We start from the raw sequence: 26,436 nt of genomic DNA, 5'->3' as shown, positions 1-26,436 counted from the left end.
CACTACTTCCAACCTCATTATAGCTATACCAGGGGAGTTATCTTTGCAATAGGAAATATCAAAACAAAAACTACATTCTATAAAAAAACCTCAACACTGCACTGTTCAAGATAAGATGCTGACATTGACAACCTATGTGCAAAACATAAAGGTATACATGTTTATTAAATTCTTCCTCCAAGACAAGCTTGACTGGCTACCCAGCAACACACATATATAAAGGTAAAAGGTAAAGGTAGTGCCTTAACATGGATGTCTAGTCCATGACTGGGGGCAGTGGTCATCTCAGTTTCTAAGCCAAATAGCCAGCGTTGTCTGAGGACTGCTCTGGTGGTCATGTGGCCAGCATGATTGCACCTAATGCTGTTACTTTCCCACCAAAGTGGTACCTATTTATCTACTTGCATTTGCCTGCTTTCAAACTGCTAAGTTGACAGAAGCTGGGACTAGTGATAAGAGTTCACCCCATGAAGCAGCACCCAGGCCTTGAACTGCCAACCTGCTGATCTTGCAATCAACAGAGTCAGTGTCTTAACCACTTGTCAAATAAATATGTGTTCTTTTATGCAACAGATATACAATGGAACAGGACAAAAAAAACCTTTTACAATTCCATTTTCAAACCTCTCACATGCCACATACATCTTTCAGGGGGAAAACAGAGCAGATGTGGGGAATTTTAAGAGTGCAATGGGCACAGAGGAAATTTCCATATTTCTTTGGCAGGCAACCTGCTAGCTGCCTATCCCTGTAATAAGTTCTCTGATCATACAAATTCATAGTGACATCTGACATGTTTATTTAGAAATTAAATAAAAAGTAAGAAACTTCACATAAATTTAGGACAAAAAGGAAGTGAGGCAAACAGAATGGTAAGTTTTCAGATTTTCATTGTCCTCATATTCCTTAAAGTTGGTATCAAACGTCTCTTTTACAAATCTTTTCCATATTGACCTTCCTATTGAGAGATAACTTAATATCTGTCACAGAAACCCAGCATCACTCATGAGATGCTGGAATATGTTGTAAGGCATGTGTCAAACTCAGGGAGAGAGTGCTGAGCACAAGCCCACTAAACAAGGGCCTAATGTTTAAACTAAGGATATGCCCTAGCACATGGTTGCACAACCAGAAGAGTGTGGGAGTGAAAAGAAAAGGCTGTTACTAGAGCTTGGGAAAGCTATTTTTCTGAATAACATAAATCCTCTTGGGAATTTTGGCAGCCGTTGTCTGGGGGGGGGGGGGACCATTTTTTCCAAGCTATGACAGTCAACAAACTATTGAGGTACCTCCTTGATAAATGTCTAAAAGAGCCCTAATTCTCCCCTGAGCCCATTTGAAACTTATTATACCAGTTAAATTAATTCAACACTTCAGCAGGCAAAGTGTTCAACAAGCACTAGTGAGAGCAATGCTAACCCATTACCAAGGTGCACCACATAGACAATGGGGCATGCAGTGCTTAGAGGAAGAAAGAGACAGACCTTGCCATCAACCTCAGCAGAACCAGCAGTAGAGGTCTCCTGGGAGGAGGGTGCCAAAGCACCAGGAGGCTTAGTAGACTAAAGAAGGTAAGAAGGGCAAAAATAATATCAGCATTGCTTTTTTGTTTATTCCAGTCCATCCATTTCAATCCCTTTCAGTGTCTGCGTTTCAAAAGAAAGCATGTACTTTTTGAACAGAGCTTCCAAATGGCGATTTTTATTTTTATTTTGATAATTACTGTACTAACAAGAAGACCTCTTCTTAACCAGCATTTATTATTATTATTATTATTATTATTATTATTATTATTATTATTAACCTTTATTTATAAAGCGCTGTAAATGTACACAGCGCTGTACATACAATCTTTTTAATTGGACGGTTCCCTGCCCTCAGGCTTACAATCTAAAAAGACATGACACAAAGGGAGTGGTGATGGGGAAAGGGCCTCTCTAGTAGGATAATACATATAAAATACATAGCAATATAGGAAATGATTCAATAAAACAGGCAACAAAAGAACATCAAATAGCAAGTGACAATTATGCAATGCCTGGGAACGCTGCCCTGAACAGGATGGTCTTCAACTCCGTTTTGAAGCTGGTTAAAGAGGTGATGGCTCTTGCTCGCAGGGGAAGAAGGTTCCAGGAGTGAGGGGCAGCGAGTGAAAAGGGGCGAATTCGAGATGGGGCAGAGGAAATCCTGGGCTGAGACAGCAGACCTTGACAGCAGACCTTGACATTTCAAGCCATACCTGCAGTTTTACTTATACCACCAGGCACATGCTCACCTTGTCGCGTGACCCAGCAGGAGGCATCTCTCTGGCTAATCTGTTCCGCCTTTGCTGCTCCTTTTAAAAAAAATAAGTGACTTGATTAGAAATTGAGTCTGGGTCACAGGAAATTTAATGACCCAAACTGCAGATGTTAATACCTGTAACAATAGCCATCAGCAGAACAGCTATTTATTTATTTATTTTGCAGTTTGCGATCAATTTCCTGTATTGGTGACTGGTCATTTCGTTTGGAAATTAAGTTGGTGCTTCTCTGATAGAACCTAGGCTGAGAGGTGTGTGTGTGTGTGTGTATGATTTCAGAGGCTTATTTATCCCTACTTCCCTGTTCCTTTAGCACTGCTACAACTGTGTAACTGTGTACAACTGTGTAGTTACAGTGTGTCTATAGGTTTTCATTTAGTAAATATAAACAAAATACAACTGTCAAAATTGTTACTTAGTGAATGGATTAGCAAACAAAGTCAAAAAGCCAGGGCATCTGCTTATAGGTTCCTAGCTCTGATTTAAACACATGTGCAACTATCCAATTCCGTTCTAATTAAATTCTCCTACTGTCTAGAGAACATACAAATATCAAATATTATTCACTAAAAGAATTTTTACTCCACTCATGAGATGAAAAGGCTCCCGAAGAAGTATACAATGATCAGAACTAAGTCCCTGTCCACAGTTTTACATTCCAAAAGATGCAGCAGGAGAGCAAAAGGAAACTTTTTGTACTAGTTTAATACCTTTGATATGGGTGGCCATAACTCATGCAACATGTATGACTCTGTAACTGTTATTGTTGTAACCCGCCTTGATCTAGGGAAAGGTGGGCTATAAATAAATATTTTATTATTATTATTTATTATGTAACAAGTCTGGGATTCAATTGCTAGTGTCTTCAGCATGAAAGGATTTTGAGGAAGCATAGCAATACTGATCAACATTTCTATGGCATACAGAATTCTTTAAAAGAATGATACATTTAAATATTGGGTTCAAAGGATAGACCTAACAGATGACATTGTATAGCATTGCTCCTGTCTCCAAACCAAGATATATAGCTATAATTGCTACACTGCTAAGCAATTTTTAAAATATATCAAGGGAACATACAGCAAGCTACAAGCAGTAGGGCAGAAGAGATATAGGAGGAGGACAAAATTCTCTTGCTGGAAAAAGGATAAAGCATCATCAGTTGGATTGCTTGGTTCATGGTTTTAATTCAAAATATAAGATTGGATGAAATCTATGTATACAATGACTTTAAAATAAGGGAACCTTTGTGTTCAAAGACTGCATACTTCTGATTACTAGATTGTACAGACAATCCATGGGTCAGCTGTATGATAAAACAGCTTTTCTGACAGTGTGTGATGCTGCATGAATTTTTAAGCCTAATCAGGCAAGATTACTTTGTATTGTCCCAATACTCTCACCAACTGCAGAACCAAGAGGTTTTTATTCTTTTTCAGTTGATGTGAATATAAAATCATTTCAGTAGCTTAAAGACTGCAAAATTAAGTACTTGTACACAAGATGGCACAACCATTTATACGAAACAGAGAAAAAGATTTATGAGGATTAATTTTCTCCTTTACCTCTATGTTGTTGTTTATTAAGCCACAGGCATCTGCAAAATCTGGATGTTTGGTATTTATATAGGCCAACTCAATGGCTACCAAATTGTGAACCTATGAGAATGGGGAAATGGAGAAAACAATCTGTATTTAGAATTTAGTCAGTTGAATAAAATATGAGGTAATGGAGAACAACACATCTCTTAGAAATTATCTTTAAAAAAAACAGGGCCCAATAATAAGACTGCCAAAAAAAAAAATAATAACGCCAATGAAACAACAGTCTTCACAGACAGATCCCTACATAAACAATAGTTTTTGGCAACTCATTCTCCAAATCAGCCTATGCCCATCAACTTTCTTCTCTACATCTTCTACTCTTAGACACTTTATAAATACAGACTTTTTTTAGCCTGAGTCCTAAAGACATCTTGTCTCACTTCATATGTATGAGCCAATCTGTAGCTTCTTTCTTTTAAAAATCTGCTCAACTATCACAGAAATATGGCTTTATTGGGTTTTCTTCCTCACTGAAGAACAGAGAAAGCCAGCAAAATAGTATTTCAACAATAGCACTCTCTCTAAATATATGTATCATTAAATAAGTCAAGAATGAAATAAAAGAAGGCTCTTACAGCAAGCCATAGAGGGTGGGTAAAAGTTCTGAAACGGGACAAAAACGGGGAAGGTGAGGAATGAGAAAGAAAGAAATTTTAAGTGTACACTGGTGCCTCGGGTTACGAAATTAATTCGTTCCGCCATTCCTTTCGTAACCCGAAAATTTCGTAACCCGAAATAGCACTGGAAAGCCTATAGCTGCACTTTGCAGCATTTGAATTTCGCGCCGAAATGAATTTCGTAACCCGAAAAATATTTCGTAACCCAAAACAGTTTTTGCCAATCCAACTTTTTCGTATCCCGGAAATTTCGTAACCCGATCATTTCGTATCCCGAGGCACCAGTGTATAAAATGTCAAAAATCTAAGACATATAAATACTTTATTGCAGGGTAGCAACTAGAAGGTACTGGAGGAAACATTTAAGTGGCCAGCACTTTGTAGCTTGCATTCCATGAACTGCACTACGACTTTTGTTCTCCTTCAAAAGAACTTCAGTAAATAATGCCATTGTCCCCACAAAACCCCTGTCAAGTAGTTTAGATTTGAAACCAGATGTCCTTGGTACAAGTTCTCCCTGGTTCAAGTATTTACAATGCTACACTGCATCATTATCTACATGGAGATATGCATGCTTTGGCTGGTACATATCACTGTAGGATCAACTGTTAGTGATCAAACTCAATTACCAGTGGCAAGATTGGTTAGATCTATAGCTGAAACTCATTCAAACAAGGATCTGCTTCCTCCATGGCCAAATTATGAATTGGGCTTAGAGGAATTTCATCTGCAATCTACTCATGCTTATTTGGGAATAAGCCTCACAAGTCCTTCAACCATCAGCATAACTAGGCCCATGCTAGTCTGCACCAACCAGGTCATACAATTTTCAGAGCACATAACAACACAGAGAAACCTCCACAATAGTTACCATTTCATTTGTAACTGGCAGTCTCCGACGTAAAAGACTGGTTACAACCTCAACAATGGCATCATGGAGTTTAGGAAACCGCAGCAATTCCTGAATAGAAGCAAACCAAAGAGTTTTATTTTCTGAAGTTACAAGACTACCACTAAATTGACATCTACTTCATTAAATTAACAAATTGAATGAATCATAAATGGCATAGTTATGAAATTCACATTATGAAAAATATGGAAGGGGAGCAATAAGGAAAACAAAGAGCCCTCCTCTGACATTTCTAGTTCCCAGAGATCACTCTTGACTAGGCTGTAATTTACATCTAAGAACATGTATTCCTCAAATGAAGTCCTAGCTATAAAGAAATGAAGCGATCACAGAATGCAAAGGTATATAGGAATTTCTAGAGAAAATCCAAAATAATCATCCACGGCTAGAAAATATTAAAAATACATATACATTTCAAAAAGCAAACTTTGATTTTGCCATTATATATAAGGGACACCATTTTATTATGGCATTGTATTTAATGGGGCTTGAACATCTACTGGTTTTGATATCCACTGGAGGTCCTGGAACTAAACCCCAGTGAATACTAAGGGCCCACGGCATTAGCATCTTGCTCCTTTTTTTTTTTTTTACCTGTGTACTGTAATTGCTACAATGCTGAATGATCCTCTGCATTTCCTCATGGACAAGCTCCACACATCGCAGACTAGGCTCTTCCAGACGTTTGATCTGCCTTTTTACTAGCAGCTCAAATGAAACTTCAGGCACAAACAAGGCAGGACGTGGACCCTAGTCAAACCAGAAGGAAAAAGCTTCAATTTTATTCCACTGTAAGGGAGGTCAACATGTTCACCACAGCACTGTACTACTCCCTAAGTAGTACACACGACCAAGGAACACAACTCCACCCAATATAGAATGCAGGTTAAAAAAGGGACACAGCATCTTAACAGGAAGTTAAAGGATAATACCTACAGTAGCATTTCTAATGGCTGTCAAGATGTCAATGGTGTTAAGGCCACCTAGTGGATCAACAGATTCTAAAGTACGTCCAAAAGTTTCATGAAAAATGTAGCAAATTCTAGCTCCACCGCACCTGGAGTAAAAAAAGAGTAACTGGATGCATGGAAAGAAATCAAGAAGCTCAGTCACTTGTCCTGAACTATTGTTTGATCTATAAAATACTTTTTACATTTATTTAACAATTCCAAATTTAGAAACACTGGAGGGTTTTTTTATTTTATTTTAAATTGTTTTAATTCTATTGCCTTTATTTGTATTGTTTTTCTCTGTATTTGTTTTTATTTATCTAACCTGTCTTGAGTCTCAGTTTTGGAGGAAATGGTTTGATATAAGTGAATAAGGTCCAAAACACCCTGCAGAAATAATCCAGTTTGAGACTACTTTAACTGCCCTGGATCAATGCTAGTCCTGGGAATTGTGGTTTATTGTTGCACCAGGGCTCTCTGACAGAGAAAGCTAAATGTCGCACAAAGCTACAGTTCCCAGAAATCCGTAACACTGACCCAAAGCAGTTAAAGTGGCCTCAAACTGGATTACTTCTGCAGTGTGTTTTGGACCTGAAACATAGTAATAGTAAAAATATTTCAAAGTGTAATATCTTATAGCTTCTGTGGCAACTAATCTCCGAAACAGATCTCGTACTTACAGTTCAGAAGTCTCTATGTATTTTGCTGTTCCTTCAATGGTGTTGCAATATTCAGCGGCGAATTTGGTGATAAGCTGCAATAACGTGGCACTCTTGTCATCCACAGGTTCACCATAGCTGTTCAACAGAGACTGATACTGAGCAGCTAAAACATTGATTCTAGTTTTTAGTTCTGGTAAGCAATCCCTGATGTGATGCATGAGTAACCTGAAAGGAGAGTTTGGGAACAAAGGTCCCTTTTAAAAGGAAAATTTAAACATTTAAGATAGCATAGCTTTCAACCACATATTTTTGATTATTTTTTGTTTAGCAAGTATATATAGTGTTTCATCAATTGTAAAGCTATCAGGTTTCTATGTTGCAGCATATAGAATTTTTTTGGAAAGAAAGATGGATAGTTACAGGAAATGCTGCCATTTTAATTTCCCACTATGCTAATTTTTAACATTCATTCATTCATTCAACATATACCCCACCTTACTGGCTATTCTAATTGATAATCTATTATGTGACATTTGGCTTTTATACTTCAAGCCATAATTATTACTGTTATCTACAATCTTTTGCAGATAAGGAAGGCTAGCATTTAAATTTCTTATTCCAAAAAGACATTATAGAAATTATTTTACAATGATAGGGCTATCATCAAACAAACTAGAGACTGGTTTGTTATTCTCATATGGCAACTGATGTATTGGCTGCTCCAAAGTAATTATTTGAGAATATATCAGCTAAATCGTAACATTCAGTCAGCATGATTTAGTATGCAATCCAGAGTTCAGCACTGTGGATGGAAATTCTTCCTGGGCTGACAATTTTAACATATACAATAAAGATAGTCATCTATCACTCTACAACTGGTACATCACTCTACAACTCAAAACAAAGGGAGGAGGAATCAAAAGAAATTTCACCATCCACCTAGCAGAAAAACATTGCATCCAAATCATATGATGCTTCACAAATACAGTCCGTCCTCAGCATCCACGGACTTGCCGTGTGCGGATTTGAGCATCCATGCATGGCAAGCCCACGGGAGGGTGGAGGTGAAGGAGGGAGGGAGGGAGGAAGGAAGGAAGGAAAAGGAGGAGGAAAAGAAGAGCCGAAGCAAAGGGAGGAGAGAACAGGAGGAGGAGGAAGAACAAGGAGGACGAGTGGCTGCGGCAGAGGAGGGAAGTGGAGGAGGAAAAAGGAGAAGGATTGGGGAACAGGAGGAAGAGGAAGGAAAAGGAGGAGGAAAAGGAGAAAGAGCCACGGCAGAAGCAACGGGAGAAGAGGAGGAGAAAGAAGAGATAGCCCCCTGCCACCCACCGCAGTGAGAGCAGCAAAGTTGGCTTCGGGGGGGGGGGGGGCAGTGATATTGTCCCCAGTGGTGGCGTGGCCACGTGGCTGCACCACCACTGACTACTATGGGACCTGAGCATCCGCGAATTTTGGTGTCTGTTGTGGTATCCAAAATGGATCCCCTGCAGATACTGAGCGCCCACTGTAACTGCAAAATTTCCATCCCTTTCCAATATGGTCCTCATAACTGCAAAAGAACTTACAAGTGACAGGATGTTACTAATCATCTCTACTAACATCACCACCAGCAAGTTTAATACACTCACACACAACTGGGATGAGCCACAAAAAGATGAAGCTAGAGTCAACTAGGGGGGGGGGGAAGCTTTTTTATCAGAATGTAAACAATTTTGTGTACCTGTTGAGGGTTCTAGCAAGATACTTTGTTCCATTCCGGTTGGCTAAGGAGGGATACTTCTTCTGGAGAAAACCATATTCATCACGAATTGAATCTGCCACACTCTTCTTATTGTTAATATCTAATTGACTTCTAAAATGTTGATATACAATTGGCTGATTATTATCCATGTTTCAGTACAAGATGCCATATTTCACACTTGGTTCATTGCAGTGTCATTAGGCACAGGCCATTATTACATTGCTTAACCTGGATTCCATTTTGTATTCTTCACTTGCTGCCAAAAATTGTTTAACACATTATTCTGACTTGGACAGTGCAATCACAGTATGACATTATTGCTATGCAAGTATCACAGTGTTATTTCTAAATTTGAAGGTATCACACAGCACGTAAGGCTGGCCAGCCAATCAAACCATCACTGACTGACTAAACATGAAACTTCCATTAATGCAGAAACTGGAATAAAAATTTACACTTTCCAAGCACTGGCTCAGACATCCTAGTTTCATTCTTTCCTCATTTTCCCCACGTACGGAAGACAAGTCCATGAGTGATGAACTGGCTGGAAGATCCAGCCAGAACTTCAGCCAAGAAGCCAAGTTCAGGAACTTCATTTCTCTGATAACAGGAACTTGGAGACACTCCCAACATGATCCAGCCTGAGGTTGGGTGGAAGATATGTAGCTCCAAACTGTTTCTTGACTTACAGACTGGGTAAAAGAGTGCAGGGCACTACCTGTGTGCTTTTCCTAATATCATAGGCTACCACTACCACAGAGAGCCAGAGTCTGCCCATGACTTTCCACTATAGCAGCCCTAGAAAGATGCTACTTAGCTAATAACACCTGGTGTCCCATTAGTGTATTATACTTGCATCAGCTACCTCAGACAAAGGGGTAGACATTTTTGGCTGATGTGTAATGGTCATATTTTAGTTAAGATTATGAAAGTGAAGTAACACATGTGGTGCCACTGGGCAGCATTTTATACTGAGCTCTGTACCATGTGTGCTGATTGGTCAGGCACGGCTGAGTATTGTGCATCAATACACATTGGTTGTGCAATCTAACAATTCTGTGGTTAGATGATAAAGCACAAACAAGGTGTAACTTTGCAAGGGTAAAAGCTAAACTCTGACTCTTTGGTGTACGATCTCAGACAATTTGGGGGCCAAAGTCTTACACAGCTGCTGCATACAAAGATTCTAAAACTCTCAATTAGGAAGGATTCATAGACATGAAACACTGCTCTGAAATCACAAGAATGCTTTAAACATCAACATCAAGCCACTCTCACTCCCACTCCCCAGCTTACCTATTCACTACACCAATGATGCCAAGTTTAACCGGTATCACTCTTCCCATAAGTACATCCATAGCATCAGTGCCAGCATCCATGAGATCCAGCTTTGTGATAACAGCAAGGGTGCGCCGGCCTATCGGAGCGTCAGGAAAACTGTCATTTTACATTTAGCTGGCCATGTATTAACTTCTCAAGTCAAAGTAAAAAAAGGAAAGTGGAAAATGTCAAAGGTTACCCAGGGAACAAAGCCATGAAGGAGAAGGGAAATTCACCATTAAAAGTGATTTGGTCTCAGGTTAGCTGCAAACTCTTTAGTTACAATGTGTACATCTACACAAGAAGAAAATACAACTTGCATCCCCTTGTACTTTGGTCACAGTCAACAATGCAAATGCTTTTCTTGATGCCTAAGTGTTAACTATCCACTACAACTGAAGGCTAATAATCTAGGTTTCTAAACATGCCCCCTTGGAAACAGAACAAAACATCAAGGCTAAAGTTACTTATTCAAGACTATCACCAAACAGTATCATGAAAGCAATATGAACTAACATATTCCAAGGACTCTGGAGAAACACCATAAGCTGAGAAAAAGTGGTCCACCAGTTCAGACAACTGTTCTAGACTTTATAAATCATGATGTATGGCGTTAGAAACAAATGCTGGAGCTGAGCACTATTCCCATTGACTCCTTCCTCCTACCTTTAACCCTCTATTACTGTATTGCCTTAAGCCAAAGTTCCCTGTTATTTCTGGAATGAAAAACTCCAGTTTATAGAACCACAGAAGCATGGAGATGGATGGGTGCCAGCTGGACTCAAATCACTTTTCCCTAAAATACTGTTTAGGAAGTGTGAAACAACAGTCTGAAGTGGCCCAATAATTATTATGGCTGTTATTTCACCTCAATAGGAAGTAGACCAGGCTTTAGCCTGAAAAGCTTCAGCTACAACACACATTAAAGGTATCTTGCTATCTTAATTACACAAATTACAACTGTAAAATATGCCATTGTAAGCTAATAGTTACACCATTCACTGTGCTGTAGGAGAATGTTTCTGAGAAAGGTGAAAGGAGGTAAGCTGGAATATGTATTCTTGTACTTACCATCTGGATCCACCTCTCGTGCTATTTTAAGTGCCTCAGAGGTGGCCATGTCTGTGTTGGCAGCAGTGACTGCCAGAATAATTGAATTTGGATTACTAATGAATCTAAGGATTAGTTCTCGGATCTGAAGTTCTATATCCTTTGGTTGATCACCCACAGGTACCTGTGAGGAAAAAAACAACAATAAAACATACAAAAATGTTAGCTTTTGAACACTTTTATTAACAGCTGTTCATTATACTCAGGCTTCTCACAGTACAACATCTCAAGGCCCTTCCCAGGCAGAAGAGAAAAAGATGATAAGAAGGAAAACTGAACCACGCAAGTTATTTGGGTAGAAATGTAGCTACTTTGCTCTCTCATCCTTTCAGTTAGTCTCATGATGCTGCGTTTAAGATATGAAAAGCCAAGTAGTAACAAAAAAAGAAGATACAATGATCTAACAGAAAACACTACAATGTGATGTGGTGGGAAAGCTAGGAACAGGAGGAGGAAACTGAAATGGAGCTCAACTAGGAACCCTAGCAAGAAATACAGCAAACTCCTGTTTCATGTTGTAAATTGCTGTTTTATGGATTTATCCTTTGCAAAACACAAACAACTCATCAACATCATCATCTATTTATATAGATATATATTTATACAGTGCAATCAAGAACAAGAACAACAAAGCAAGTAAAAGAACAACAAAATAGTTCCCTGCCCTCAGGCTTCCAATCTTTCAGTTAAATGTACAGCAAAAATTATTTCTTACCTTTGTCATTCCTGGCAAGTCTACAAGTGTCAAGTTGACAACATTAGGTGAAAAGATTTTTAGATGAATAGGTTCGGGACTGATTCCCTAAAAATCAAGGGGGGGGAACACAAATCATTTCACTTCAAATGTTTTTCTTAATTGTAACCATTAAAATACTAGCCACCATATATAAATCTTGAAATCTAGGCTGCTCATTAGTTCAGGCATCTCTCTATAATCTACCTTCACAGGCAATTCAAGTTTACACAGCTTGAATTGGTTAACACAAACATTTCAGCTATTCCCCTTCAAAATGTGGCTGGCAAATATAGCTTGAAAAAAAGTCTTCTAAACAACAAGTTAACACAAGTAATGCTGCTGCATTGAGATGTGGAGCCTGCTTGGAAGATTTTCCCAAATTATAATTCCCAAATTATAGCCTTTGAAAGGAGACCTGATATGGATCCCACATTCAAAGAAAGGTGAGATACAAATTAAATAAAGTAACAATAAAATACAGTAGTCCCTTCCCTTACGCAAGGATCTGTTCTGGACCCCCCCCTTCCCCGCATAAGGGAAATTCTGCATATGCTCGAGCCCCATTAACACCAATGGGGCTCGTGATCGCAGCAGGGCATGGTGCCGCTTCTTCTGGTGCCACATTCAGCATACACATAAGGCATGCCCACATATGATGCGGGTGCTCTGTATTATTAACTACAGCATCAGCAGTATTTTGCCTCTAGAAAGAGGAATCCTAGGAACATATAAATATGAGCCCCATATAGCTTTGAGTTCTCCGATAGCTTCAGCAATTTAAAATATATATATACAGTGTGCCCACATCATACATGGGCACAGCTTTCAGCTTATGCTGAAAGCAGCACATTGGAAGAGGCAATGGCACACACACTGCATCGCATGCACAAGCACCACTGCTTTCAATGGGACTCAAGCATACGCTGTATTTCCCTTACATGGAGGGGGGTCCGGAATGGATCCCTCGCATAAGGGAAGGGCCCACTGCATATTAATGTACAAATATGTTACCTAGACATCCAGGAATGAGGTCTACTGCCAGTAGAGCTGCCTGTACACAGTAGAAAAACATAATACTTTCCAACAAAATACAACTACTACTCAAGAATATCACATGGATCACATAAAAATGTCAAAGCTGAACAAACTGACACTTACCTTATTATTTCCAGAAATCCTTTCAGTTTCATTTTCTATTTCTTGTCTAATTTCATCAAAATCTGTATAAAGCTGAATTTTTTTAAAAAAAGATAAAAGATAAAAGTGAAAGCTCCTTTACGATGAGTGCCTGATTTTACCTGCAAAAGCCATACAAAGAGCAGTTTCCCTAAGACTAGGGGACAGGGGGATCTGTGCAAATCTATGTACTATTACGCAAACTCTGTATATAACTTAACAACAGGGAAACAGATGAAGATGCTCCAGATGCAGCATTTCAGAAAGGAAAATGACTGTCCCACATTCTGAAAGAGAGCACAAGGAGGTTGTGGCACAGGTTTTGCTACTGCAAAATGCTACACTAGGGACATAGTGTAGTCTGGATTAAGTACATTACAATGCTTGGGGAGCAGGAGATGGGTTACATAAATGGTTATTTTTAATATTTTGTGCAAAAAGGCATGAAAACTAAGGTTGAGATGGATGTGTGCACCCACAATCTATACGTGGGCCATAAAACACATTTATTCTCATTTTTAGCTACATGTACTTACTTTATCAGCTAATGAGTCACACAAAGTTATATACAAATTTATGCTAATTTCTACAGGGAAGGGTGGACTGTTGGAGGCTCCTTCTAAAATGTGCAATGTACGAAGATGTTGATGTTGCAGGCTCCCTGCAAAAACTATGCCAAACCACGGTTTAGGCAGCTTTAACAGATTATCCACAGGGATGCTTCATCAAACATAGTTTGTGACAATCCACCACAAAATATCAGTAATTTGAATCCCCCCCTCCCAGATCTAATGTCAGCACCTGGTATCCCTAGGAAACTGCAGGGAGTAGTGGTTCAACACCAGCAAGGCTCACTGCTGATGCCTATTAAAAAGGATCCAGTCCACTCTCTGAGCATCATGAGAAATATGAGTTTAGCTGGCATTTTAATTTCCCACGGTGCTTCTGGCATTCCTCTGGATTACTGTGGGAAATTAAAATGTAGCTTTTAGCCATATAACAATGGTTCTGGCCAAAACCACTGCTAGGAAAGTCCACAAGGGTCTACCAGAATACACTTTGCGCAATATTCTTTTAAACTTCAAGAACATATGCCTACTCATTACCCATGCAGAATTATCTATTGTTTTGTTATTAAACAGTTTTACAGTTTAGAAAAACAGCCTACCTTGTTTTTCGTATGTAGAAATTTTCCCCATTCTTCAGCATCAACCCCTGAAAGAGATAATTGTGGTACGAGATGAAAAGCAGCGCAATATGATAAATGTTCTGTTACAAATACATTTTTTCCTGGACAACCCCCCCACCCCCTGTGTCCTTATGCTTTCATGAGAAAACTGAAAGTGAGCATTTAGGTAAAGTTACTAAAATGAGCATGTCATTTTTGCAGAATTTAAATGCCTTTTTATTGACAACATAATCAGGTCTACAACTAAAGCATAATGTATACTATTTATTACACTTTAATCTGAGAAACACAGGAATCTCTTTTTACATCAAATTTCCCTTGGTGGTCCCAACCAGAGTAGGCCCAATGGGATTTAACTCACCAATCAACACAGTGGATCCAATGGGTCTAACCTAGTTAAGATTAACCATTAGAATTTAAGCCAAAGGTTCCAACCTAACTAAAAATTCTACTAAAATCAGTGGAATTAAAAGGCAGACAACTGCAGTCATTCTTCATGATTAACTGCAATTCAATTGGACCAGCAAACGTTAAAAAACAGCCCTACAGTAGCAATTCATTCTTGCAATAATAAGTTGTCAAAACTGTTCTCTTTTTTCCCTGTCATAAGCAGAAACCTATACAGTACAAGGGTTTCAAAAAATTTACTTCTATGTAACCAAACTGGAATATTTTCCACTCTTCTAATCCAACGGAATACGAGTGAAATTAAGAGATAAACATGTAAATGTAAAAAGGAAGCAGAACGGATATCTAAGACGTTCCTGTTCTTATTCCAAAATACTTCATGCCTTTATGCCAACTTCAATAGCCCATTTTATCTACCACACTGACCATAAACTTGATTAATCTGATACATGGCAGTGAAGCCAGGTGATAAATATAAAAGGGTTCCTGCAACCTGTATAGAACAAGGAATACCAACAGGTATACTTGTTGTGGCAGTACCTGGTGAAAATCCTGATTTAATGTAACTATTGCACATGGGAAAAGGCCCTGTCCTCTGTTTGGTCTGGCTAACGTAAAAAAGGAACTTCATTTTCCATAACTTTAAATTTGGAAGTGTTACCTTAACTTGCATGATGACATCTGTTTCAAGAAAATACAGTGAGATCTCAATATCCACAGGGGAGCCGTTCTGGACACAGACACCCCATCATGGATACCAAAATCCAAGGATGCTCAAGCCCACGTTGTCCTTAATCGCAGTGCATGCACTATCACTGGAGACAACATGGGCTTGCCGTCCACAGATACAAAGGTGCCACTGTATACAATGCATATTTGTCTTCTAGAAACTCAGACTAGTTATTGCCTGCTGTAGAGACAGCAAGATCCTGTTTTAAAGCAAATTATGTCTGAAAACATGGATCTACTATTTTACAGTATCTTAAATGGGTTTACCTTTAAAAGGTTGGGCAGTTCTTGGATGGCCTGCAAAGTGTTTTTAGGGCCAAGCAACTTTTCAAGATAGATGAAAAGCATCTTTATGGGTGGTGAATGTGTTCTCCCCTGGGTTGAGACAACCTGCCTCCCAGCAGCAGAGAACATGGGCAAGTTGGATCACAGAAGTTCTATGGGCACGTTACCAGTCCTCCTGCAGAACAGCATCTCCTACAGTCTATTCCTAACCCTTGTTATCAGAACAGACTCAACAGTTCTTTTCATTCCAGAGAATAAATACAGCAGGAGAGCCAATAAGCCACATTCCTTGCTACAGTTAAGTAGCACAAAGTATTTTTCAGTCCTACTGATACCCATTGCATTAATGCCAATTAGCCTACTTTACAGAGTAATCTTCTAGTCCCGCTTTCTTTTTTTAGGTCAGTTCTACTCAAAGTAGTGGTCCCTGGACTGGCGTTGGTTAGATAGCCAATGACAGCTGCCTCCTTGAGAGTTTCCAGGAAACAAAGAGATAAATGCAGGCAATAGGCACATCTATGGTGCCAGTCCCTGGCATACTGGGAGGGAAATCTGCCAATCCCTCACATCAGACAACCTGGGAAACATTGCTTTAGGTCATCCATTCCTTCTGCTACATTAATTCAAAGACAAGTAACAGTACTACAGAAAGTACAATTTGCTAACAAAAGATTGTGACATTTATGACAAAGCACTATATTGCATTATTAAAAATTGATATCTACATTGCATTCTAATTTGACAGAAAGAAAAAAAGAGGGGAGAAGAAAAAAAGAATGCACTAAGCCAGCAAGCCCACCACAACCAGCTATTTAGCACATCAGCCAGTGTGTAAATGTGCAAATAAGGACAACAGGTAACAATAAATGTGGCGTGAAATGCTGGTGGCTAGAATAAGTAAGCATGCAGATTCTGTGTAGGGAGGAAAGAAGTGAACAGGAAACCTTTAGAAAGGTGCCTTGAATGTTTCCATGTTGCAGGGTCTGCAGTTAAAAAGAAAACAGCATCACAAGTTTAGTTTTTCTTTGGCACAGCTTGACTTGCTTTCTCTCCAGATCATTTTGCATTACCTTTTTTCTCCTGTTAACAGTCCTGAAGCAATCACCACATGCAAAAAGAAGTATGTTCTGATCAAGAAATCATTAATGCAGTTAGATATCATTTATACACCAGTCAGAAATGAAGAAATTAGAAAGAGAAATGAAGAGAAGGCAATACACTAACTAGCAAATCATTGCCAACTTTGTGATGACCAGTTAATTATTCCCTCAGCTATAATACCCCATTATAATACACAGAGACATATCTATAGAAATGTATGTAATCAGCATAGAATACAGAGATCTCTGATTCTGGATTTGTTTGTTGTTTATTTGTTATCATGCAAAAAAAATTTAAAACCTGAAAAGTACAATTAAGAGCTTGCACTCCAAAACAGATGGACTGATCCAGCCTTCTCCATCCTGGTATCCTATAATGTGTTCAACTATAAATCCCATTCTCCTAATGAATTTTGTAGTTTATATTTTCAAACATGAGGAATCAACCACTGTCTCATTACCCTAGAAACTCTTGAAATATTCTTAGGTGAGCCTGAAATCAATCTAGCACTTGGTAGAGCCTAATTTGAATATCTGCTGCCTCCTCCCTTATTTCTTTGTAAAACCTTTGCCTACTAGGTTGGTTCTAAGCTCAGTAATGACACTTTACTAATTTGCAATATAGGAAGCTACCTTCTACTGTTTCAGACCATGGATCATCAGGCTCTGATATTGTCTGTTTTACAAATGAACAACTTGGACAAGGCCAAGTTTCACTCCAAACGAAAGTCTTGTCTAGGCACATAGGTCTTGGAAAACTGCCTCCTCAATACAAAATAAAAACCCACCACTAAAACCAGAAGTAACAGAACATCTGGTTCTGAATTTGATTGCAAACTCTCCTCAAGTCCTCAAGCACTCCAACACATTAAAAAAAAAATTTCCAGAGATTTCCATAAATGAACAAGACCTTGGCGCTCCCTAAAATGTTGTAGCAAGCATCAAGGGGGAAAAGACCATGAGCCCTTCCACAAGACAGCTTCTATAAGGGTAAAAATCATGGCAAAAGTTACATGTGGTCTTTGGACAACCCTTTGCCCACCCCTGGTCCACACTATCTGGGAGTGGCTCTCTAGATTTTCAGCAGGATTCTCTCCTAGCCCTACATGGAATGATAGGTATTAAACCTAGGCCTTTCCCCATACAAATCATGAGATAGTCTTTCCTTATTTTTCCCTGGGGCTTCAGCCTCTCTGAGGAGGCACTCAGAAAAGAAATGTGTGCTGGCAAAAGCCTTTGGAAGTCTGTTAGTAACAGTCCCTGTGTAATGGTTCCAATATCGCCGCCACTTCCCATTGCTTTTAGGTCCTTAGCTTCCAGGCAGATGCTTGCAGAACCTGAAGTGGATTTTCTATCAAGCAAGCTCTTTGCATCATTGTTTCCTTCTCTTACTTCATTGTATGTCAAAAATCTTTGTTCACTTGGAAAATGCAAACAGTGTGTGTGTCAGTAACTAAATTCAAAGAGGTGAAGTGTAAATAAGAAACATAGGCCCTGCGGTCAAATATATGACTCCCTTGCAGCTGTCAGCAGCTATTAATATAGGTATATGAATTCTATAGTTCCCAAAGGATGATTGAATCCAGTGACAGGCTGTATAATTAGAGCATCTGCCTTGTTAGAACTGTTTCTAAGTGACTTTCAAGTCACAGCCTTCTAGCTTGGGTATTTTCCAAGATGATGAGTTTCTTGAGGAGAAGAACACAAGAAACTAATTTATAACATTGATCAACCTACCCGTAGAACCATCTAAAGTACTACCTGATGAAGCACCTCTCCCTACATATACCTGACTGAGGTTTGCAAGAGGGACCCTCCTCTGTGGCCCACCAGTGTGGACAATATAGTGTGGGATAAGTCTTCCTAGGTTGCCGCACCCCAGTTGTGCAATGCTTTCCCTTTGGTTTCTTTTGAACACCAAGCAAAACATGGCTTTTGATTAAAGTCTTGAGGGCTGAAATTACTTTAAATCTACAGTAACATGACTGTTAACTATTGTAGCCTGTTAAACATTGTTGTCATATTTATTACACTTCTATTCCATTTAAGTTATTTTATTGTTTTGATCTGGAATAGTTTTACATTGTTCATTGTTCTACATGTACACTGCTCTGGAATCCCAAAATAATGGACAAGATATAAATATTTCAATAAAAAAAAATAACAACAGCAGTGCCATCATGACTGGAAATGGCTTTCCGTGATTTCACAGTGATGTCAGGATTGAATCTACAACCTTCTATATGAAAAAGGGGAAGCAAAATGCAATACAGTCTAATGGTGTATTTAAGTAGGAGGCAAATACCACAAGAAAATTAAAATCCCACGGAGAATGTGGGGAAATAGGTGTGTGGCATCCATAAAAACCGCAACTCCTTGAATATGGAAGGGTGTCAGCAAATTACAACAGAAAAGATGCTGTTACAAAAAGAAGCACTAATTGTATTTCCAGTGGGTTTTTAAAAAATTATTATTTTACTTAAAAACACCTTAGAAGATACAGTGTCTCCTTTGAGAACGCTTAAAGCCTACTTTAAACAGATAAGGCAGGTATAGTAGAAAGTTCAAAATAATACTGTGGTTATAGCAAGGACAAAAGTCTTGCTTCCTTTTTAACTTGTACTGAACAGCAAAGCTGTGTCCTATGACACATAAAGTCAAGAGATGCTTAGAAAGTATGCAAACCCATGCTAAAATACTTGAATAAGGCTTGGGATATAAAAGAAACTCTGTTATGAGTGTAAATAGAAAAGATTTGGTCAAAGATGGATTACACTGGTGCCTCGGGTTACGAAATTAATTCGTTCCGCCATTCCTTTCGTAACCCGAAAATTTCGTAACCCGAAACACTTTTCCGTTAGCACTGGAAAGCCTATAGCTGCACTTTGCAGCATTTGAATTTCGCGCCGAAATGAATTTCGTAACCCGAAAAATATTTCGTAACCCGAAACAGTTTTTGCCAATCCAACTTTTTCGTATCCCAGAAATTTCGTAACCCGATCATTCGTATCCCGAGGCACCAGTGTAGTTCAAACGAAGGGGTATTAGATAATGGACACACAAACAATATCCTAAATAAACAACAAGACATGTGGTTAAAGATTCAAAAATAGACTTTTTTATACTTATGTGGAAAATTCATTAGATATAGATGTGAACTCGGGAAATATTGAAGCATAAAGAATATGTAACGGTTATTTTTATGTTTTTTCTTATGTACTTTTTTTTAAAATTCAATAAAGATTATGGGGGGGGGGGGAGTATGCAAAATACAACAGATTACAGTTTATTTTAGCCAGCCATTGCAAATAATTGTCTCTTACTCTATAACCACTCCACAGACTGAAGAGTAGAGGAAATCCATACACACAAGGATAAAATCCGCTGCTATCAGAACAAACAGACAATTCCCCAAATCCCACATGTTATTAAGGGCAGCTCTAGCAGGGTATGTTTAATAATGTAACTGTATCTGACTGTCAACAGATGTTATTCATAATCCATTACTCGGCAAATAGACTGATATTTCTTCTAGACTTTCAAGTAGTTTTACAAAAGGATAAACAATTACAGAAATTACTCTAGATAAATCACTGCAAAATAGCTCCTTCAAGTGGTGGCATTTATGATATTTTACAAGGATGGAAAGGTTGCTATGTAGGAACTAGATTAAATCCACATGTGTAAAGCCATAGCAAATTCCAGATCATAGTGTTTTTGATTCTTGTGTATGTGCATGAAAGCTGGATAGTAAAGAAAACTGACAGGAAGAAAATCAACTCAATTAAAAGATGGTGGAGGAGAGTTCTATGGATACTGTGGACCACTAAAAAGACAAATTAATGAGTCTTAAAGTAAATGAATCCTCAACTCTCATTAGAAGATGACTAAATTGAGACTGTTGTACTTTGGACATGTCATGAAATGACATCATTCACTTGAAAAGATGTCAATGCTTAGTAAAGTGAAAGGTAGAAAAATTGGGAAACTGCACTATAGGTGGATTGAGAGGTTGATATTTACCATGAAGATTCATTCTCGGATGGCAGGAGGCACAATCCACTCATTCATGGGTTAGATTAGGCATTCTCAGCTGGAACACAAGGGATCAGTCATGAGTGGATTGCTTCTCCATGCCATACAGACAATGATTCAATCAAAAAAGCCACAGCCATGAGTTTGTAAGACCTGAGCAGGGCAGTTGACCACCAGGGATCTTGGTAGTCTTGCATTCCTAGGATCTCCATAGGTCAAAGTCAACTTGATGGCACATAACAATAACAAATAAAAGGGTATAAACCCATCTTTCATTCTTTAAAGAATTTAAAGTTCAAATTACACCACTCAAGATGCTTAAATCAAGATCCCGTAACTGGAAAAAGCAATTAAGCGGTCACACAACACACATAAGACCATGTTGTTTTGGGTTGCTTTTTTAAAAAACTATAATTAGAAAAGATTCATGCAGTCTTCCTCCACTATCACCCAATTAGAACTATATATTTTCCCTAAGGGTGGGGGGGGGAGTGTTCACATAATTAAAACAAAAAACAATTTAATATGCAGAGGGAACCACCAAAGCACAAAGCTTCAGTCTAGTGAAGAGAAAGGGTCATTCATTCAAGAACATAACAGAAAAAAAGAACGTCAGTTACACCTTAAGAAACTGGCCATCAAAGATTTTTAATAGCAGGATAAGGAACATGTGGCCCTCCAAATACTTATGGACTGCAAGTCCTATTATCCCTCACTACTGACTATGGTAACCAAGATGGTGGGAGTTATATCATCTCAGACACCATTCATCAGCCTCCTCCCTTTAGCTGGGGACCTTGCAAACTCCTATAGCTTTCCTTATTCAAAACAGTAAAGTACTGAACAAGCTCCGACTAATTCTTAATCAGTTACTGTACTTCTTAATCTTCCACTTCACTGAGGACTGAATCATGAACTATTAATATAAGCAATTAACCTAACAAAGAAGTCAGCCAGTCCACTCTCATAATAATTTTCCCATGTAAAAGCAGGGTGTTTTCCCTCCATTAAGATGGGTGGAAGAATTACTATGGTGACAATAGATGGGTGTGAATATAATGATTCTCAGTTTATGTGAATGATCTATACTGGGATTCTAGTGGCCAAATTTAAAGTGAGAGGCACTCTATAACTCTGCTATAACAAATACTGAGGATCAGAAAGTTTCATAATGTATCACAGATCACCCAGAAATTCAGTAGATCCTGATCCGTCTTGTGCCTGCCCCTGTACTAGGCTGCCCGTAATATCCCAGCTGCCACTATATCCCCCTCACTCACAACATACTACTGCTGTACTTTACAGGAGCAGGAACATGTGCTCCTCCAAATGTTATCTGGCTGTAACTCACTTCCCGCAACCACAGCCAGCGTGGTGCATATCAGATGAAATCTGATGGGCTACACGTTGCCCATGTCTGCCTTACAGGGTTATTGTCAGGTGAATAGAGATATGATACCATTAAAATGCTAAAAATAGTCGTAAAACCAGTGTGGTATAGTGGTTTGAGTGTTGGACTAGAATCCCAGGAGACTAAGGTCTGAATCCCCATTCAGCCATGGAAGCCCACTGGGAAACTCAGGGCAAGTCACACTCTCTCGGCCTCCAAGTAAAACAATGGCAAACTTCCTTGCAATAAATGTTGCCTAGAAAACCATATGAGAGGGTCCCCATAAATCAGAGTTGACCTGAACACGCAGAATGCTACCAACAATAAATAGTTGTGATCTACACTTTCAAAACATGAGAAGAATGAGAGGTGACATGAGACCTTCCCTCCGGCTCAGGAAGAAGTGTACGACATTAATTAATTAATTAGATATGTCCATGGAGCTGACGACATGGGCTTGTTTTCTAGTTCTTCGGGGAATAGGGACTGAACCAGCAGATTCAAATCAAAATAAAGGAGATTCCAATTAAACATTGGGAATAACTTACTGAAAATATGAGCTATTCAACAGGCTCTTTCTTGCTTTTAAATAGATGTTGGATGGCCACCTTTCAGGGATGCTTTAGCTATGGAGCCCTGCAGTGGCAGAGAGTTTAACTAAATGACCCTTGTGATCTCTTCCAACTCTATGCATCTGATACAAAATGAAGTAATGAAAAGGAACATCCTACAAGCCTCAGTCAATGACAATGCACACAATGCTGCCCCATAACTGATGAATAGGGCACTTGAACCAAGGTTCCTGCTACTCACATGAAGGTTCAAGAGGTAGGCCTTTCATGCAAAATGATTGTACAAACAGTGTTAATCTATATCAGCCATGATTTGCCACTAAGACAGACAGAAGGTGGGGAGAGGGGGATATCAAAAAGTCCTAAGGCACAGCAGAGTTTCAAATGTTTTCTTCACTTGGACATAATTCCACCAGTACGGAATGGTCCTGTTTAATGTGTGAGAACAAAATCAACAATTTCCTTTTAATTCTGTTATGGGCAGTCCTTACCGTTCTCATCTCCAGCTGTATTCCGACGATCCTCTGCCGAGACGTGTACCAACTGTAGGATGAGGGGTCTCCGGGTGACAATTCCTGTGCCTCTGGGGAGGAGGTCCCTCCCAACCAGGCTTTCCAGTACAGAACTTTTGCCACTACTCTGAAATAGATAGAAAGGCCAAATATTCAGTTCAACGATCTAATATTCTTGGACAAAATTACAAAATTTGATCATCCACAAATCTCTGGCAGATGTCAATTCAGAAGGTCCCTCAGTATTTTCTTGTCTGGAGGACTAAATGAAATAAATAAAGAGAACCTACTTTTCAAGAACAGGCAGATTTGTCTATTGAAATATGTCTAGATAGCCCTATCTGCTTTGGCTATTCTGCTTTCATCCCACTTCATTTCATTCCAATCACATTCTTGGCACATGGTTTCTGGGGGGGGGGAATCTTCTCACAGACATGCTGGCTTTCAGTGTTCACAGAAAGCTGTCAATTGTGAGTGATGGCAAAGATGAGAGCCTCCATACTCCTCATAGATTCACCGAAATCTCCTTGGACAAAAGCCTTATAAATTCCCTACACTTAACTTTTAAAAACAGATGAAAATCTCACAATTTAAGGGAGCTCTCATTCTCTACAATTTTGATCACTTCTGTTCCTACTGCTTTCTGGTTGTTTTTGTTTTTATTGTTAATGTCTTTACTTTGCATCCAAAAGACTGATAATCTCTCTACACACTCAGCTATGGTGGACTATGTTCAACTGTGAAATCTGCCTACGTACTTTCTTCCTTGACTTTCTTCAATAATCGTTCCAAGGCTTTGCTATTTTCTGCTAGTAGCATGGTGTCATCTGCATATTTTAAATTTGTTGATGTTCTTTAACTTGTTGATATTGGCACATTTAGTCTGGCTCCTCAGCAAAAGCCTATCTGACATGGGTGACCAAATTGCAGCACTGCTACCATCAGCACAGCCTCTTGCCTCACAGGAGAACACAATTCCACCAGTACAGAACAGCCCTGTTTAATCAAAAGTCTGCATCTGGAGATCAATAACTGTCCTTGTTATAGAATGAAGGCAACCAAAGCCTATTTCCCTTCCCAACAGAGGGAAATAGTAGACACCTTTCTCTTATTCATGTCACATACTCCCTGAAATAGCACATCTGTGCCCAATCTGTTAAAAGAGGCTAACTGAAGGAACACAAATTTGCTTCTACTGTGTCATGTCAAGATCCACTCAACTGGATCTACAAGCTATAGAGAATTTACAGTATGAACAGCTAATTGGTGTCAGTTTCACTTTGCTGCTCTTCCCTGAGACAAAGCCCAGAACAGGGAAGATATTATCTTGAAAAGAAAAGAAAAAGGAACTCCAGCTTTTCACTGGGCCTGCTACACTGACATCATTCCTTTTACAAATAATAATCAGTAAAGGCTTTTCATTCTGCCAGACTGAGAATTAGCTCTTGTTTTAACACAAGATGAACTGCTCATATTGCCTGTGTATTCATATATATTTTTCTTTTACTTTATTTGGATATTATAACATTTTATTATGATTTTGAGGACCTTTGTGGCCAAAAGAACAGTCTGGAAATATTATGACACCATGACATTAATTAGATTATCCAGATTACCGAAAACAGGAGCTGGGTGCAGAAGGAAAGCAAAAGGAAAGGACTTATTAACTGTGTCATTACAATTCTAGTTTAAAGTTACTAGATATTGACTGAATAGCATCAGAAGAGATTTCTGTAACATAGTGATGGGCAAAGTGAAAACCTCCAGATATTAGGACTACGATTAACATTCTTCATCACTAGCTATGCTGGCTAGAGCTAATGAGAGATGCAATCCAACAATATCAGGAAATCCATTTAGGTCATCTTTGCTGTAAAAGAAAGGCTGACCCCACCCCAAAAAACAACAACAACAACCTTATAGCATCTCCATTGACAGAAAAGTAATTCTAACTGGTCCTACCTTTAACATGATTATGTTCAATATAGGCAGATTTACATTTCCACAACAAGATTCCAACTAGAGACTACAATCTGACACCAAGATGAATTATACTACACACCAGGCCAGGAAGCAATGTCTTTTATTTGTGTAATGAAACAATAAAAGGATACAGAAAAACCCACTGACAAATTCAAAATGCCAGGAAGGGCATGAGTCCAGCACGCACATGGTGGCTCTCATCTCTTGAAGGATCCTATCCCCATCCTCAGGTTGCACAAATTGAAACATATCCATCAACACTGGACAAGAATATGCCCACCAGACCAATATCAACTACAGCATCTTAATCAAAGGAGATCTGAGCAAAGTGCTGTGCAAACTCTTCACAATGGACTGCCAAGTGATTTATATACTGTTATTGAGGGACACAATGTAAAAGGTCTCTGTCCACTCGCAACAGCTCTACTGGACAACACTATGTGGTTGCAATGGTGGCAGTGAAGGGGGATTTCTTCACTGCCACAGCACAGGCTTTCCAATGAGCTCTAGCCTGCATTTGGTCAGACTCACTCTGAGTCTTCTGCCATCATTGCTCTAGTCACTGGATGGAGATAGTTAAGTTCAAATACATGGTGTTTGTGGTTGAAGGATGACCATGTCCAGTGGTGGAATTAGATGAATAAAGTCTCATGCAGGAATCGTGATGAAATGTAGGAAAATCCCCATTGATATCACAACAGTGAAACAGGAGGAGGTCCTCACATTTGGCGGCAGTAGTGAACAGGTGAATGACCCTCACACCTACATTACCTGACGTTATAAAAAACAATTTTTAATAATCATCCAACTTTTTCCACCCAATCTTCTATAAAATCTTAAAAGTTAAAGCTCTTGGATATGTTCTGATTTTCTAGCTTTATTCTTTTCATATCATGACACACATATACAAGTCTTGGAAAATGCTTCTATGACTATAGATATCTGAAGGAAATTTTTAAAATGTTTAATACCGCAAGTGGCTGTGATGTGGCAGAGGTCACACAATGTACACTAAACAAGCCTGCAGTCATTTTAAAAATGTATTTGGCAAATGTGTATAGGATTAAAAATGCCCCACCTAAGTAAAGTTAAACCTTAGAGGCCT

The 26,436-nt window shown here is 38.9% G+C and overlaps 1 protein-coding gene across 6 annotated transcripts in view; it reads right to left on the bottom strand.

Annotated features, from left to right (window-relative positions):
- DNM1L (dynamin 1 like) overlaps window positions 1-26,436 on the bottom strand; it is a 49,327-nt gene that overhangs the window by 11,169 nt on the left and 11,722 nt on the right. Inside the window, exons 2-16 of one of the 6 annotated variants that reach the window (XM_042466887.1) lie at window positions 23,328-23,475; window positions 16,684-16,722; window positions 14,297-14,343; window positions 13,111-13,182; window positions 11,932-12,018; window positions 11,178-11,340; window positions 10,083-10,203; window positions 8,766-8,897; window positions 7,064-7,270; window positions 6,370-6,490; window positions 6,028-6,183; window positions 5,395-5,484; window positions 3,868-3,960; window positions 2,276-2,335; window positions 1,485-1,562 (exon numbers count right to left, since the gene is read on the bottom strand). In XM_042466887.1, the coding sequence (XP_042322821.1) occupies window positions 1,485-1,562; window positions 2,276-2,335; window positions 3,868-3,960; window positions 5,395-5,484; window positions 6,028-6,183; window positions 6,370-6,490; window positions 7,064-7,270; window positions 8,766-8,897; window positions 10,083-10,203; window positions 11,178-11,340; window positions 11,932-12,018; window positions 13,111-13,182; window positions 14,297-14,343; window positions 16,684-16,722; window positions 23,328-23,475 (1,614 nt within the window). Of the gene's footprint in view, window positions 1-1,484; window positions 1,563-2,275; window positions 2,336-3,867; window positions 3,961-5,394; window positions 5,485-6,027; window positions 6,184-6,369; window positions 6,491-7,063; window positions 7,271-8,765; window positions 8,898-10,082; window positions 10,257-11,177; window positions 11,341-11,931; window positions 12,019-13,110; window positions 13,183-14,296; window positions 14,344-16,683; window positions 16,723-16,809; window positions 16,832-23,327; window positions 23,476-26,436 lie in introns of those variants that run through there. The other 5 variants (XM_042466890.1, XM_042466889.1, XM_042466888.1 and 2 more) reach the window with 5 other exon arrangements.

This window comes from Sceloporus undulatus, chromosome 5 (assembly GCF_019175285.1).
Source record: "Sceloporus undulatus isolate JIND9_A2432 ecotype Alabama chromosome 5, SceUnd_v1.1, whole genome shotgun sequence".
Classification (NCBI taxonomy): Eukaryota; Metazoa; Chordata; class Lepidosauria; order Squamata; family Phrynosomatidae; genus Sceloporus; species Sceloporus undulatus.
The sequence above is the reverse complement of the archived record's forward strand: the minus strand, read 5'-3'. Positions and strand labels throughout refer to the sequence as shown.